Below are 15,502 nucleotides of genomic sequence, written 5' to 3'. Positions count from 1 at the left end.
CAAGAAAATCGGCTCTAAATCCCTACCACGATTCTATTCCTAATACAAAATACTTATCTCAAAGATGAAAAATCTCGTGCCACAATTAGTTAATAATCAATTACTAATCAATATCTAATAATTAATTATAGTTTACTATGTTATTAGTTAAATTTCAATAACCCAGAATTAAATTTAAATTGAACCTTAACCAAAGTCTAATTAAACTTTGATTTAATGGCTATACGGAAGTCAAATTTAAATCGGTCCTAATTCGTACTAATCACTTTTGTCAACTGAGTATTATTGAATATTGAATAGTAGGCAGATAGCCACAAGAATTATAGCAAAATACATTCATAACATGATTATTTATTTATTTTCAATTATAGCCTCATATTTATCCTTAAAGTAAAATAATTAAATAAAAAAAAATATAAATCTTGACTATTTATAACCGTATCTATATATGTGAATAAACAAAACGCGCTTTTACACCTTCATACCTATCATTTAACCGCGTCTTCTCCAATGTAAAATTCGTCAATTTTCCAAAAGCCCAACGCGTTTCACCGTCAGATCTGGACCGTCAAATCCAATGAGCTGTCACCGATCCAACGGTGAATTCGATCAAGAGAATCCCGTAGTTTGACGTCTCCTCCCTATAAATACCCTGGACCTACCCAATTTCTCCATCACATCCAAAAATCCCAATTTCCCCCAATTTCCCCCAATTTCAATTCACTCTCCACAGTTTACCTTCGATCAAAGCAGCAATGGCGGTTTCCAAAATCTTCGCAATCCTGATCTCCGCATTGCTGCTGGCCTCCGTTTCCGCGCAATCGCCTTCCGGCGCTCCGTCGCCGTCTCCATCTGTGCAACCACCGGCGCCTTCTCCTCTAGCGCAGCCGCCGAGTCACGCGAGCCCTAGCCCCGCGCCTACGGCGTTCAACGCTCCTGCGCCGTCGATCTCGGCGCCTGCTCCTTCTCCTGCCGGCGTGTTCTCGCCGCCGTCTCCTCCGCCGTCGACTAACTCACCATCGCCGTCCGTCTCTGCGCCTCCGACCGCCGCTGATGCTCCGGCAAACGGCGCCGTATTCAATGGAGCGGGATTTGCTGCTGCTGCAGTTGGATTCTTCGCTGTGGTTTTGGCTGCTTGAATGCTCGGATTTATTTATGATTTAGTAAATTTTTAGGTTTTTATTATTCTTTTGTTAATTTTTGCGCATCGATATTTATTTTTGGTTATATATTATTAATATTCATTTTTTATAATTTACTTTTGCCTGGTTTATTCACTCTCTATTGTTTATATGAGATTATTTTTTATATTATAGTACATACTACATAGCACGCGAGATAATTTACAATAATATCTAATAACGAGATAATTTACAATAATAACTAATAATTTTTAATTTTATGTATTAAATTATTAAATTAAATTATATTAATAATTATATATTAATAATTTAAATATCAATATATAAATTTAAGTTATATTGATAAATTTATGTCTTTACATTGATATTTTTAATATATATAAAACTGATATTAATTATTAATAATTACTATAAATTAGTTAGTATTTGATTGTACACTATAATAAAATATTAATAAATTGATATTAATTATTAATAATTATTATAAATTAGTTAGTATTTGATCACACACTATAACTTTAACTTTAAACACACTATAACTTTAACTTTAAATACAGTGGAATTGTACTAAAATTTTGATAATACGGAGTATATGAAAATAATATAAGTTTAAAATTTTAATATTATTATATGAAAATAATAAAAATGATTTAAAATTAAAAGACGTTCTTCTCTATTTATCAATGTTTTTATTCCCAATTTTACTTTTCTAATCCCAAAGGGAAGTGCAATATTCAACTTTGTGACTTAATTGCTTATGCACCACCATTAACTTAATAAGTACTCTCTTCGTCCGCGAATAGGAGTTCCAATTGAGTTGGGTGTGGGTTTTAAAAAAAGTTTGAGTAATAATTTAAGTGTGTGATAGTGGAATATGGGATCTATTTATATTATTATTTATAATCAAAGTGGATTAAAATTAATTGCAGCTTCTAAATTAAGGGAAAAGTGGAGTCATTTTTTATACTCCCAAGATAAAATGTCTAACCGGGACTCCTAGTGGCGGACGGATGAAAATGGCCAACCGGAACTCCTATTCGAGGACGGAGAGAGTAATTTGTCAAATCATTCAATTAAGATTTTACCTTTTGTATTTGAAGCAAATTAAACATTATAAATTTTTTAGGATTACCGATCTGTCTTGACACTGTCCATTTAATGAAACAATAATGTTTTAGGCTATTAACGAGTGTATCACATGGTATGAAACAACGGCGTTTTAAATCAAATATCAACAATTTTTCACAGGAGTAATTCAAATCCTTACACAAGACATGGTAATGACACGGTTAGGCCTTTCCTTAAAATCAGATTACTTCTAAATATGGAAATTTTAACAAATAGTAATACACACAATTTATAATATAGATCCCATAAATCACTAATACTTCTATCACTATTTTTTCTTTTTCTCTTTCTTTATCAATTTCACATTTAAAATTCATATTACTTACAAATTTATCTATTTTTTTAATTATTTAGAATTCTCTAAGTTTAAAGAATCATAACCAAATAAATAACTACTTGTACTACAATAAAAATCAAACTTATTAATCAATGAAAAATAATGTTAATGATAATGGTTTACATGAACTATCTTTGCCAACTCGACGAGCAAATCACCCTTTTTACATAAATGATTGACACTCCAAAATTCGAAATTCTTGATAATCTTTTAAAAGAAAATATGAACTTAATCTGCTACATACTCACTCAGTCACCCCTAACTAATAAACGTCAAAACTAAACAAAGTTAGACTTGACTACTACTATTACCGATCAAAATCGCTAAATTTTTATACAAATTTAGACTTGCCTACATACTCACTCAGGAACAACTAAAGATTGTGTATTTTTATACAACCACCTCAAGACCTTATTTAACCGGCACAAATGTCTCATATTTGACTGGTACTAATTTTAAGAATTTGCTTAATTTTATAAAGTAAAATGAGTAGAAAAAATTAATAAAATATAAAGTGAATGAATTAGTGGAATACTAACCAAATATACGTAGTAAAAATGAAATAAGACATTTATTGACAGACAGACCGACCAAAAATGAAAAATGAGATATTTAATGATGAACGGAGTATATATTTTTCAACATTGGAACAATAAAAACAAAGATTTATCCGCCGCCTCCAACTTTAATCACAACTAGAATAGTCAACAAGAAAGTAAGAAAATCATTTTATATATACTAATAGAATATAAATATATAATATAAATTAATAGAATATATATAATGCATATTATATAAAATATATTAAAAGAATATGTATTATATATATTATATATGATTTTAATATATTAAATTAATAGAATAAATATATATATATAATATTATATTTAAAATATAATTTGGTTTTTCTGTTTTTCGGTTATTTTTTTCTCCCGAACCAAACTGAAATTTTGTTTTTTTAAAATCGAACCGAATTTCAAAATTTCGGTTTGGTTCGGTTCGGATATTCTGTTTTCGATTGTTTTGCTCACCCCTAGGTAGTAGTAACATGGATGTATGGTTAATGGGCTTTCATGACTTCGTGGGCAGAATTATATGTTGTTTGGTTCAGCCCAAACAAATTGTTAAGTTCTTTTCCAATGTTTGGTTGAATTGGAGTAGGCCTGAAACATAAAAGGCCCATGACATTTATACCCCTCTTCATTTCCAAATTCCAATATCCGCTCCTACCACGGTCTGAACCATATTGAAAATAGTTAAGGAGTTCTATTGATGGTTCTGAATAATATCCTCGATCATAACTAATGCAGTCTCGACATCCTTACGCATTTTTTGCCTGGCGTCGGTCATTTTGTAAAATGGAAACACCGAACGGGAAGCATTATTAGACAGCAGCCAACAGATTGCATCAAGCGGCAAAGTAAGCTAAATTCAAAATACAAAAAAAAAATGAGAGCTGAAGCAAGAAGGTAGTTTCTTGATGCAGAATTGGGAAGGGAGTGTGTGTACAAAATGTGAACTGAAATATTATGGACATCATTACTCCATTCACAATTGAAAATCAAAGACCACAAACATCAATGTTTAAAGAAACAGAGTTCAAAATCGAATCATCGCACTTATTAAGCAGATGCACCAATCGGGTAGAAATTGTCAAACAAATAATTCAGCATATGCACCAGATTACCACCAATTCGAATTTCACAAAAAATTCGCGAGTCAAGTAAGCCAGGCAACCATGTCAAAAATGCAAAATTTTCACAAAATTTTTCCCCCCAATTCGCCCAAACCAATCACAGCATGCGCCGACGAAATCGGAGTTTGTAAACCAAATTACCAAACTAGAATCGAACAAGAACCCATAAAACGCCGAAAATCGATCCCTAAAACCGTCTGAAACTGACAATGCAAAAAAATAAAATAAAATCGGACATTTGGATCGGAGTTTACCCGGAATTTGATCAGCTGCTCGACGAAAAATTAGACCTCCAACGGTGACAATTTGAAGATTTCGGATGGCAAATTCGAAGAATTGCTACGTTTTACTCGTTACTTATATCAGCTCCACACCCTGTTGGAGTTGACACACCATCGCTGATAGTTGTAGATGTAGGTGGGAAACCCGCTTGAAGTACACTGGGTCGCTCGAAAAGTTTGCTTGCTACCAAACGCCAGAAACAAAGTGAGGAGGAGGGTGTTTCGAGCTGTTTCGGGCGTAGTAGAGGAGCCCCTAGTGATCAAAATCGCTAAAATCCCATGATATCGTTAAACCACATGAACAAGTTAACAACCAAAGCTTGTGTATTTTAAAAAAATAAAATGTAGAACAATAAAAAACAAAGATTTATCCGCCGCCTCCGACTTTAATCACAACTAGAATAGTCAACAAGAAATTAAGAAATTCATCGCTCCAACTGTCCCACTTTTTCTCTTCTTTCTTTCTCTCTCTAAATAAACACACACACACACACAACCTCTTTTCTTTGACTCTCTCTCTCTCTCAAGTCTGAACCAATCTCCCCCTTTCACCTTCTTCCGATGATGGCTTTCCATCGCCGTAAACTCCTCTATGAATCCGTCCCCACCTTCTGCCAGTCCTTCTGCCCCGAGCAACAGACCGACTGTCCACCGACCTGCTCCAAATACTGCCCAGACTCCTGCAAATCATCAATTTCCTTCCAATTCCCGCCGCCGCCGCCTCCTCCTCCAACCTCCGCCGCCGTCGATCCAGCCGGAGCCTCCACCGGCGGCCTCTCCCACGCCCTCACCATCTCCCTCGCCGTCCTCGCCACCGCCTTCTTCCTCTTCACCTGCTACACCATCTACAAATTCTACACCCTCTGGAGAGCCTCCCGCCGCCGCCGGATGCTGCGCCAATCGCAGCGCCGCGATTTCGGTGAAGAAGAAGGCGATGGCGATTTTGTCGATGGAGACGTCGTTGACCACCCGATCTGGTACATCCGGACGGTCGGGCTGCAGCCGTCGGTGATTAATTCGATCACGATCGTCAAGTACAAGAGCGGCGACGGGATCGTGGAGGGGACCGACTGCGCCGTGTGCCTCAGCGAATTCGAGGAGGATGAGACGGTGAGGCTGCTCCCGAAGTGCAGCCACGCCTTCCACATCCCCTGCATCGATACGTGGCTGGCTTCTCACACCAATTGCCCCCTGTGTCGGGCTGGGATCGTCGCTGCTGCTTCCGGCGGCGCGATTCAGCTGCAGGAGGAGCCGATCGGCGTTGATTCGAGGCGGAGTGAGGAAGGATCGGAGGGGCTAGGGTTAGGGTTTGGTGAAATTGAAGGGGATGGGGCGGTTAGGTCTCAAATTGGGGTCGAATTTGAGGGAAATGTGGAAGGCGATTGCAAAATTGACGTGGAATTGGATGCGGCGGCGGTGCAGCCGGTTAGGAGATCGGTGTCGATGGATGCCTTGTCGGCGTCGGCGATCAGCGCTGCGGTGGCGAATGCTTTTCCGCGGCAGTGTGATAAGAGCTCCGGCGATCAGTTGGGGAAGTTTGAGAGCCCTTCGATTGAGAGGTGTGCGCAGACGGGGTCGTCTTCGATCAAGAGGTCGGCTTCGTGCAGCGCCAAGGTGTTTCTTTCGAGACACAGCAGCCGGAGATGAGGAATTTGGACTTGTACGGATCCAGGAAATGGAACTCGTGCGGATGGAAAACGTACGTTTTTTGCTGACTAAGCGTATTTTTATTCTTTTCGTAGCGATCTGAATCATGCGATTGAGGTTGATCATACCTCGCTGAATAAGAATGTCATCGACTAGCTAGCGGATCCGAGAAACGGAACTTGTGTGGATAGAACTCGTCGGCTGAAGAATGCCGTAGTTGATTAGCTAGCGTTGTCTAGGATGAAGCGTTTTTTTTTCGTTTTCGTAGTGGTAGGATTTAGGAAACTGCAGTTGATCGCACCCCGCTCAATAATAAGGTCGTCGACTAGCTAGCGGATCCAGGAAATGGGACTCGTTCGCTGAAGAAGGCCGTAGTTTACCAGCTACCCTTGTGTACGATGAAGCGTTGTTGTTTCTTTTCGGAGTGATCTGAAGCATGAAATTGCGGTTGATCGTACGCTTCTGAATAAAAAGGTCGTCGACTAGCTAGTGTCGTCTGCCGCCCAAATGGCTGAGGAAGTGTTTTTCTTTTCGTAGTTGTCTGAATCATGAAGTTAGCCCCTTAAATCGCCCCACAAAAAAGATTGGGGCGCAGTGGTCGGAGGCCGATTTATGGAGTTTTTCGACGGTACTTGTGAACTGGCGGTTGGATCATAGAATGTAAATCAAATATACAAATGTAATTAACAGTTTTGGATTTGTTTGGTCATAAAATGGATGACATCGTTTGTTTATTTGTATCGTGTTAATTGCTCTGTTTTTTTTTCTCTGATTGATGAATTTGTTCATTTTGGAGTCTATCAATCTTTGGAAATGGAGCATGTTCACAAGCAGGAAGAATTGTTGATTGGTTTTGTCAATCTTGCTATAAGTCTTGTCTTGTCGATAATTTCTGCATAAGGTGGTAGGATCAATGGGATGTGTCGGACATAGTGAATAAGGTCGTCGCCTGAATCAGAAAACAAGAGAAGATGTGCGGTTGTCGCTTCCAATGGATAACATGAGTGAAGCTCAAATCTAGTAAAGCTCTTAGCTCTTTACCAACTGTTTTTCGATGGCTGTTCTCCGGTTATTGGCGATTCCAAGCTCTTGGGCAACTCTGTACCTCCCCATCCTGCACAGCGCGACCAATTCAGTTGGAACAAGGACTTTGAACAAATAGTTGGTAGGCGTGGAAGCTGAATCCGGTAGAACGGACGGGACAAACAATGGCTATGATATGATTTGACGCACAAACGAATGCGAGAGTTTGTTTGGTAAGTCGTGAACAATTTTATGCTGCGAGAATTACAATTGGATGGAAAAAGAGTTAACACAACAAAATAGTACTCCCTCCGTCCCGGCTAAGATGACACATTACTTAGCCGGCACGGGATTTTAGGAGTTATTGGTTAAAGTGTTTAATTAGAGAGAGAGAAGGTGGGTGTAGGTATTAAAGTAGAGAGATGAAGAAAAATGAATATTTTAATTGGAGTAAGAAAAAGTGGTTGAGTGTATTAATTAGAGAGAAAAGTTACCAAAAAAGGAAATAAAGGAAATGTGTCATCTTAGTTGGGACAAACTAAAAAGGAAAACGTGTAATCTTAAGCGGGACGGAGGGAGTAGTACTTGTCTATAGACTACAGTATAATCGCTACCAAACTGAACCAAAAACATCAAACTCAAGAATAAAAATTGTGTCAAGTTTTAATTTTGGTTTAAGTTTCAATTTTGGCCACATTAGTGTGTCCGATGTATTCAATAATTATGTCACCTTCAGCTCAATCTAGCCCCCCAAGAATTCACCACTTTATGACCAAGTAAATAAGTGCAAAGAATAGTTGTAAACATACAAGAATAATAAAATCTTTATATAAGAATAACCAAATACATAAGATACATAAACAACACACATTTAGCTTATAACATAAATACAACAAACTACATATGCATGCACCCAATTAACAAGAGAAATTTGTTTTGATTTGCATAAGATTGCCTCTAGGCATCACCCAAGCATTTCACACCGCACTCTACACCCACGACAAAGAAGCACGACGCACATTGAAATCCGGGCCTATCATAACTATCTTCATGACATTGATCACATCTCTTTTTGTTGGATATGATTTGAAATCTGATAGGGTGATCATGAATGGATATCACATACTGCTTTGTCCCATATTTGATGTTTCTGTACTCACCTGACGTAGCAGGAAAGCATTCCGGGTGAAAGGATTGATCGCAGTCTCGACAATAATACATCCAACTTCTAGGGTCCATTTGTTGTTCGCAACTACTGCAGTAGAACTCACCGGGGTGGTTAAACCGAGCATCATATGTCAACCATAACATGTGATTCTCCAATCTATGCTTATTTGTTGCTGGTAGCATCACGCATGCACCGCACACACTGAATCTGCAGCTATTGCATTTGTATTGTCCCACAGTTGGACCTACAAAGTTATAACAGTTAACACAGAAAAAAGACTCATAATCACTTGTGACTATCTCGAGATAAATATGTCGTGGGTGAGCTGTGTGTGTTATGGTGCTGGGCAGAGAAGAACACTTGATGTCTAAGTTGAAACTGCAGCCTTCGTGGGTACAAGAGTAATAGAGACCTATCGTATAAGCACCACAAATATTACATTTCTTCCAATGTGTTAGCTTGCCATCAATATTTTGAAGCCTTAAGCTGTGATCTTTGATTGGGTGAATAGGAAGAGAGGAGATCTCAAGTGGTAAGTTGAAGCAGGATAAATGGAGAAAATATTTGCATTCATCACAACTCATATAGCCAATCTCATACCCATCACCATCCGTTTGCTTCTTTTCATGTATAGGCAGTGTGCACCCATCACATATTAATTCCCATCTTGGAACACTCTCAAAATCATCTTCGTCGTCTTCGTCTCTTTTGTAGTGATCATGGGATGATGATGATGAAGAAGACGATGCAAATGTAGTAAAAGTTAGTAGATGATCAGGGTGACTGAAGAACCTGTACTTGCCACCGATGTTCTGATCATCATGAGGGATGAGAACTTTTCCACTTTCCCGCCTAACGAAAGGTCTGATTATCTCCTCATACATGTCATCTACTGCTATCGGAAACTTGGTAACATCTTTCTCACCATCAATTGCATTTTCATCATCAAATCTAATAGAAAATCAACGAAAACATTTTAACTAAATATGCATGTTTTGACACAAATCGTATGAGTAAATAGTAGTAAGAAGTATTACGTGGAGGTGGCACAGTTGAGATGGACGATATATCTACAAAGGTGGCAATGATAGAGCCATCGTCTCAACGGCAAAGTCATACTGCATATGCCACAATCAAATTCATATTTGATATACTCAGATGGAAGAGAATACGTGAGTGAGAGAGAGTGGTGATGATGAGGGAAGTCCTTAGACTCAGGGAGGAGTGCGCAGCTCTCGTGTATGGAGTAATCACAGAGGGTGCAGGTGTAGGAGTCCCCTTTCTCAGTGGCACCACATGCATCGCAGGGGAATGGACACCACCTCGTCTTCTTTGAAAACCGTAGCTGATGTTGAGGGTGGCTTGGATGGTACATAAGCGGCTGCTTATCAGTAAGAAACCCCGCGCATCCCAAGTGGATCCGTAATCCATCACAGCCCCCTTGGCTACATCTGTAGCCTAACCCATACACCTTTTCTTCACAAACCGCGCATTCTTTTGATCCAAAAATTGTGTATGACTCATAGAGTGTGAGAAGGTGTGAAGGATGGATAGGATGCATAATCTCTTGAAGCATTTCCATGCATTCTTTGTGTAACAACCTCTCAAATCCACACCTGAGGCTGCATCCATACGTTGCATCTCCGGGTAAAATGAATCTCCAACAACCAGAACAATATGGATCGTAATCACCTTGCTTGGCCGGGTCGGGGATCAGACTCAGAGGGTGTTCATGAAGCATATGAGGAAAACTCTCCTGCTCCATCTCTCTCTTTTTCTCTCTCAACAATTATTTTTTTCTCTTCTTCCTGTGTTTGTCACTCCTCACATGGAAAAGAAAATGTTCCTATATACATTGAGCAATAAAATCATTGCAAACCTGGAATGCAAGTAAGAAATAAAGAAAAAGGTAAATAATTTCCAAGTAAGGAAGTATTCTCAATTTCTCATCAATATCTTGTAATTCAAGACATATAAGCTTTACTTACAAAATCACATCCGATTCTATGGAAACTTGAAAGTTGAAACATTCCAACTTAGTAAACAAAGCAAAGAGTTATACTTTATATATATTACTATAAATTATTTAGATTTTAATCTCGAAATATTATGAAAAAAGTAGCACTAGATAGATACTTTGGATTCGAAACAATATTTCTCGCACTATAATGACTACTTTAATAAAAACGAAATGTGACTTTTAAGTTGGGCACCAAGCTTCATTTCAATTCAAAAGGAACCAAGCTTCATTTCAATTCAAAAGGAAAAAATAGTGAGCAAGAAGCCAAGAAATAATGCAATATAAAATGTTTAAATTAAGTCAAATTAAATACGTGGAATGTATTATAACTATAATAAGCTGATTCGAATTTCAATTAATATAATTTGGGGCAATGCAGAAATAATAATTCCATGAAATTTAAGCCTAAACTGTCTCTGACGGCAAGATCACGGCCTGAATCTATGGCTGCAGAATTAGAAGAGATCAAAAGTTGAGTAGTTTACATACAAATAGAAACAGAAAATGGTGAAAGCTTATTAATTTTGTTTAATTACTAAAGAACTTACATTTACATTACCATATCACCTACTAGGCTCCTTTCTAATGCAAAGTACATACATCCTACGTCTTACAAACTCCAAACTATAACCTGGATTACTCCCTCCATCCCAAATAATTCGTTACCATTTGACTCGGAGTTAGTAGATAGTGAGTCCTGCTTTTATATATTAGTTTTATAATAAAATGAGAGTCAATAGATGACACATAATGTCAATACAATGTAATTGGTTGACGTCGAGTTGACATTTTTGTTGACTTTATTTGTCATCTGTTAACGTCAAGCTAAGTCACTACATCTAGTATATTTGAAATTTGTATATAATATATGTAGATCCACTTATATAGAGGTAACCGAAAGTTTATATTTACCCAACATAACTAAATCTTTGTTCAAGATTTAATTTATGGTTTAAGTTACAATTTTTTTTTCACATGTTCCATGCACTCATTTATTATGTCACATTCAGTTTACAACCAAAGTAAAGAGAAGTGCAAGGAAATCGCACTGCAAAAAGGAGAATGTTTTGATCTCACCACAAAAAGATTGGGGCGAAGGGGTCGGAGGCCGATTTATGGAGTTTTCAATGGTACAATAGGTAAAAATTGGCTCAATGAGAATGCCAAACAAATATACAAATGTAATTAACAGTTATGAATTTGTTTTTGTCGTATAAAAAAATGGATGACATTAAAACTCGTGCCAACCCTAAATGATCTATTTTTATGGGACGGAGGATGTGTAGTTTAGTTATTTTTCGTTATCAAAGAAATAATACTTCCAAGTTCCAAATAAAATTGAGCTAACGACCATTTCTTTCTGATTTTATTTTTTAGAATCAAGGTTTTAGGATTCACAATAAAAATTTTGTGTCAAGAAAGATTCAATTTTTCAACATTATGTACTCAATAATTATGTCACGTTGAGATGACTCTAGCTCCATTAGTGTTCACCACTCTATGACCAAGTAAAAGAAGTGCAAGAATATTAAATACACAGAATTGATAAAATCTTTATACATAAAAATTATCAAAATACATATACAAGAACAACACACATGATAACATAAATACAAGTATACAACAATCTACATAAGCATGAACCTAATTAAAAGGAGACATTTTTTTTATTTGCATAAGATTGCCTCTAGGCATCACCCAAGCATTTCACACCGCACTTTACACACACGGCAAAGAAGCATGACCCACATTGAAATCCGGGCATATCATAACTATCTTTATGACATTGATCACATCTCTTTTTGTTGGATATGATTTGAAATCTGAAAGGGTGATCATGAATGGATATCACATACTGCTTTGTCCCATATTTGAGTCTGTAAAAACCTGACGTGGCAGGGAAGCATTTGGGATGGAAGGATTGATCGCAGTCTCGACAATAATACATCCAACTTCTGGGGTCCATTTGTTGTTCGCAACTACTGCAGTAGAACTCACCGGGATGGTTAAACCGAGCATCGTATGTCAACCATAACATGTGATTCTCCAATCTATGCTTATTTGTTGCTGGTAGCATCACGCATGCACCACACACACTGAATCTGCAACTATTGCATTTGTATTGTCCCACAGTTGAACTTATAAAGCTATAACAGTTAACACAGAAAAGAGACTCATAATCACTTGTGACTATCTCGAGATAATTATGTCGTGGGTGAGCTGCGTGTGTTATGGTGCTGGGCAGAGAAGAACACTTGATGTCTATGTTGAACCTGCAGCCTTCGTAGGTACAAGAGTAATAGAGCCGATTCGTTAAAGCCTGACAAATAAAACAGTATGTCCAATCTGTGAGCTTGCCATCAACATTTTGAATCCTTAAGCCTTTGAGAGGATGAATTGGAAGAGAGGGGATCTCAAGTGGTAAGTTGAAGCAGGACAAATGGAGAAAGTATTTGCATTCTTCACAACTCATATAACCACTCTCATACCCATCACCATCTGTTTGCTTCTTTTCATGTATAGCCAATGTGCACCCATCACATGTTAATTCCGATCCCGGAATAATGTCAAAATCATCTTCTTCATCATCATCAACTTTTTTGTAGTGATCTTGAGATGATGATGAAGAAGACGATGAAAATGTAGTAAAAGTTAGTAGATGATGAGGGTGACCAAAGAACCTGTACTTGCCACCCTTGTTCTGATCATCATGAGAGATGAGAACTTTTCCACTTTCTCGCCTAACGAAAGGTTTGATTATCTCCTCATACATGTCATCTACTGCTATCGGAAACTTGGTAACATCTTTCTCACCATCAATTGCATTTTCATCATCAAATCTGAAAGAAAATCAACGAAAACAGTTAACCCATTATGCGTGTTTGACAAAAATGGTATAAGTAAATAGTACTAGTAAGAAGTATTACGTGGAGGTGGCACAATTGAGATGGACGACATATCTACAAAGGTGGCAGTGATAGACCCATCGTCTCAATGGCAAAGTCATGCTGCATATGCCACAATCAAATTCATATTTGATATACTCATATGGAAGAGAAAATGCGAGGGAGAGTGTGTGGGCTGGGTGATGACGAGGGAAGTCCGCGGTCAATACTCTCTCCGTCCCGGATAATTCGGGTCACTTTGATGGGGCACGGGTTTTAAGAATTGTAATGAAAAGTGGGTTGAAAAAGTTAATGGAACGTGGGTTCTACCTTTATATATTAGTTTTATAATAAAATATGAATATGAATGAGTTAGTGGAATATGTGGTCCACTACCAAAAATGGTAAAAAGTGAAATGAGACAAATTATATGGGACGGACCGAAATGGAAAACTGAGACGAATTATCTGGAATTGAGGGAGTATCGACCGAACCAATTAGTCAGTTAACCGACTCCCATTTTTTCGAAATCCAGAACCGAAACCGAACCCTTTGTCGGTTCGGTTCATCAAGAAACCGACCGGTTCGGTCTTCGGTTCCAATGTAGGAACCGAACTCAAGTGCAATACAATACATTAAGTAATAAGTCGTGAAATCAAAAGACAAAAACCATGATTCCATTTCATCATAAAAAACAAATTCCAACAAAGTTTACAAAACTAAGTCCAAAACCAATATAAACCAACATCATTCATCAAACTAATTTTTACTTTTCTAAAACAATAATAATTAAACTAAAATAAATATATATAAAATTAAATATTTAGAAAATAACGGTTATTCGGTTCTAACCTTTCGGTTCTCGGTTAGAACCGGAACCGAGATTAGCTTAAACTTAATAACCGGAACCGAACCTTAACCTTATTTTTTCGGTTCTCGGTTAACCGAAAACCGAAAAAATAAGGTTCGGTTCTCGGTTAACCAAGAACCGAGAACCGTTTCCCCAGACCTATAAAGAAGTCTCTCTTACTTTCAATTTTCTCTCTACATTTATCATTTTATTGCACTATATATGTCCGGCGAAAAAGGATGATGACATTGAAATCTCACTAGAGAATGACCGGGAGACTCAAAAAATAGTTAGGTAACTAGTTTAATTTTGTAATTTGTCAATTTTTTAGGATTTTGATAATGTAAGTTTTAAATTTTTTTATATGCTATATGTAGTTTTTGGGAATTTTAATTATGTAATTTTTGTGTTTTAGTGAAATTAAAGTAATAAATTAATTAAATTTCATAATAAATAAATTAAAATAAAAAATGAATAGAAAATAAAAATGTAGTCCCATAAATAGTTAAGGAAAAAGATATGGCAAAATAGTTTTAATGACATGATTGTGAATGACCAAATGTAGGGATTATAAATTAAAGAAATTCTTTTTTTTTGGGGGGTAATAAAAGCGGCGAACGCCGCTGAACAAAACAAACTAACGAGGGTATGAAATACCTAATCAATTATTTTCATTGCATAAAGAATCATAGTACTATTATACAAAAATTTAATCTTCGGCAACAGAATAATGACAAACGACGACTCACATTCACCTTATCAATTTTTTATTAACACCAATTTTCCAATAATAATTATTTACAACTTAACACACAACGTTGGATTTGAAAACCTTATTGAATAAGAATACAATTAAGGAAAACGCCAAAAAAAGGGGAAAAGGAAGAATTCTCATCAAATATCTTGCAATTCAGACATAAAAGTTTTACTAACAAAAATCAAATTCCTATTGATTATAAGTTCTACCTGTGGTGACCTTGAGGTCAAGGGTTCAAACTCCGCCACCCGCTGGAAGATTTTCGACCTTAATCCGCAAGCCCGGTCGAGCAGGATTAGTCGAATTTTGCCAAAAGGCGGGTTCGGCACCTGTAGTTAAGACCAAATTAGATTTTCATCTAATTTAACAACGAATCCGGAAAATATTTATCTTGTAATCCGACAATTCAACATAAAATTACTAGAATTAAACACAACAATGAGCTGCCATACATTTCACAAATCACATTATAATTACAGAAACACACACACACACACACAGCAAATAGATGGCCATTTCATAAATCAAATACACCCCAGCATCTCATTACCATTCACAACCACAAAAT

The 15,502-nt window shown here is 37.0% G+C and overlaps 4 protein-coding genes across 5 annotated transcripts; 2 read left to right on the top strand and 2 right to left on the bottom strand.

Moving 5' to 3' along the window:
• Positions 1–755: 755 nt before the first annotated feature.
• On the top strand, positions 756–1,139 carry LOC125185469 (lysine-rich arabinogalactan protein 17-like). Its single transcript, XM_048081998.1, has one exon. The coding sequence runs from the start codon at positions 756–758 to the stop codon at positions 1,137–1,139; it is 384 nt and encodes a 127-aa protein (XP_047937955.1).
• A 3,866-nt stretch (positions 1,140–5,005) lies between these two features.
• On the top strand, positions 5,006–6,965 carry LOC125224276 (RING-H2 finger protein ATL54-like). The gene has a single exon (XM_048127653.1). The coding sequence runs from the start codon at positions 5,146–5,148 to the stop codon at positions 6,229–6,231; it is 1,086 nt and encodes a 361-aa protein (XP_047983610.1). The 5' UTR covers positions 5,006–5,145; the 3' UTR covers positions 6,232–6,965.
• Positions 6,966–8,060: 1,095 nt separating this feature from the next.
• On the bottom strand, positions 8,061–10,219 carry LOC125218984. Of its 2 annotated transcripts, XM_048120819.1 has the most exons (3): positions 9,460–10,219; positions 8,862–9,373; positions 8,061–8,666 (listed from the first exon to the last, which is right to left on the bottom strand). In XM_048120819.1, the coding sequence occupies exons 1-3, from the start codon at positions 10,185–10,187 to the stop codon at positions 8,212–8,214; spliced, it is 1,695 nt and encodes a 564-aa protein (XP_047976776.1). In that variant the 5' UTR covers positions 10,188–10,219; the 3' UTR covers positions 8,061–8,211. The 2 variants fall into 2 exon arrangements, with proteins under 2 accessions (XP_047976776.1, XP_047976775.1); XM_048120818.1 differs by having other exon boundaries at positions 8,061–9,373.
• A 1,783-nt stretch (positions 10,220–12,002) lies between these two features.
• On the bottom strand, positions 12,003–13,522 carry LOC125218987. The gene is made up of 2 exons (XM_048120821.1): positions 13,370–13,522; positions 12,003–13,282 (listed from the first exon to the last, which is right to left on the bottom strand). The coding sequence occupies exons 1-2, from the start codon at positions 13,447–13,449 to the stop codon at positions 12,130–12,132; spliced, it is 1,233 nt and encodes a 410-aa protein (XP_047976778.1). The 5' UTR covers positions 13,450–13,522; the 3' UTR covers positions 12,003–12,129.
• Positions 13,523–15,502: the final 1,980 nt, after the last annotated feature.

The sequence above is a fragment of the Salvia hispanica genome, chromosome 4 (assembly GCF_023119035.1).
Source record: "Salvia hispanica cultivar TCC Black 2014 chromosome 4, UniMelb_Shisp_WGS_1.0, whole genome shotgun sequence".
Taxonomy (NCBI): domain Eukaryota; kingdom Viridiplantae; phylum Streptophyta; class Magnoliopsida; order Lamiales; family Lamiaceae; genus Salvia; species Salvia hispanica.
Note: the sequence above shows the minus strand (reverse complement) of the source record. Positions and strands in the feature narration are given on the sequence as shown.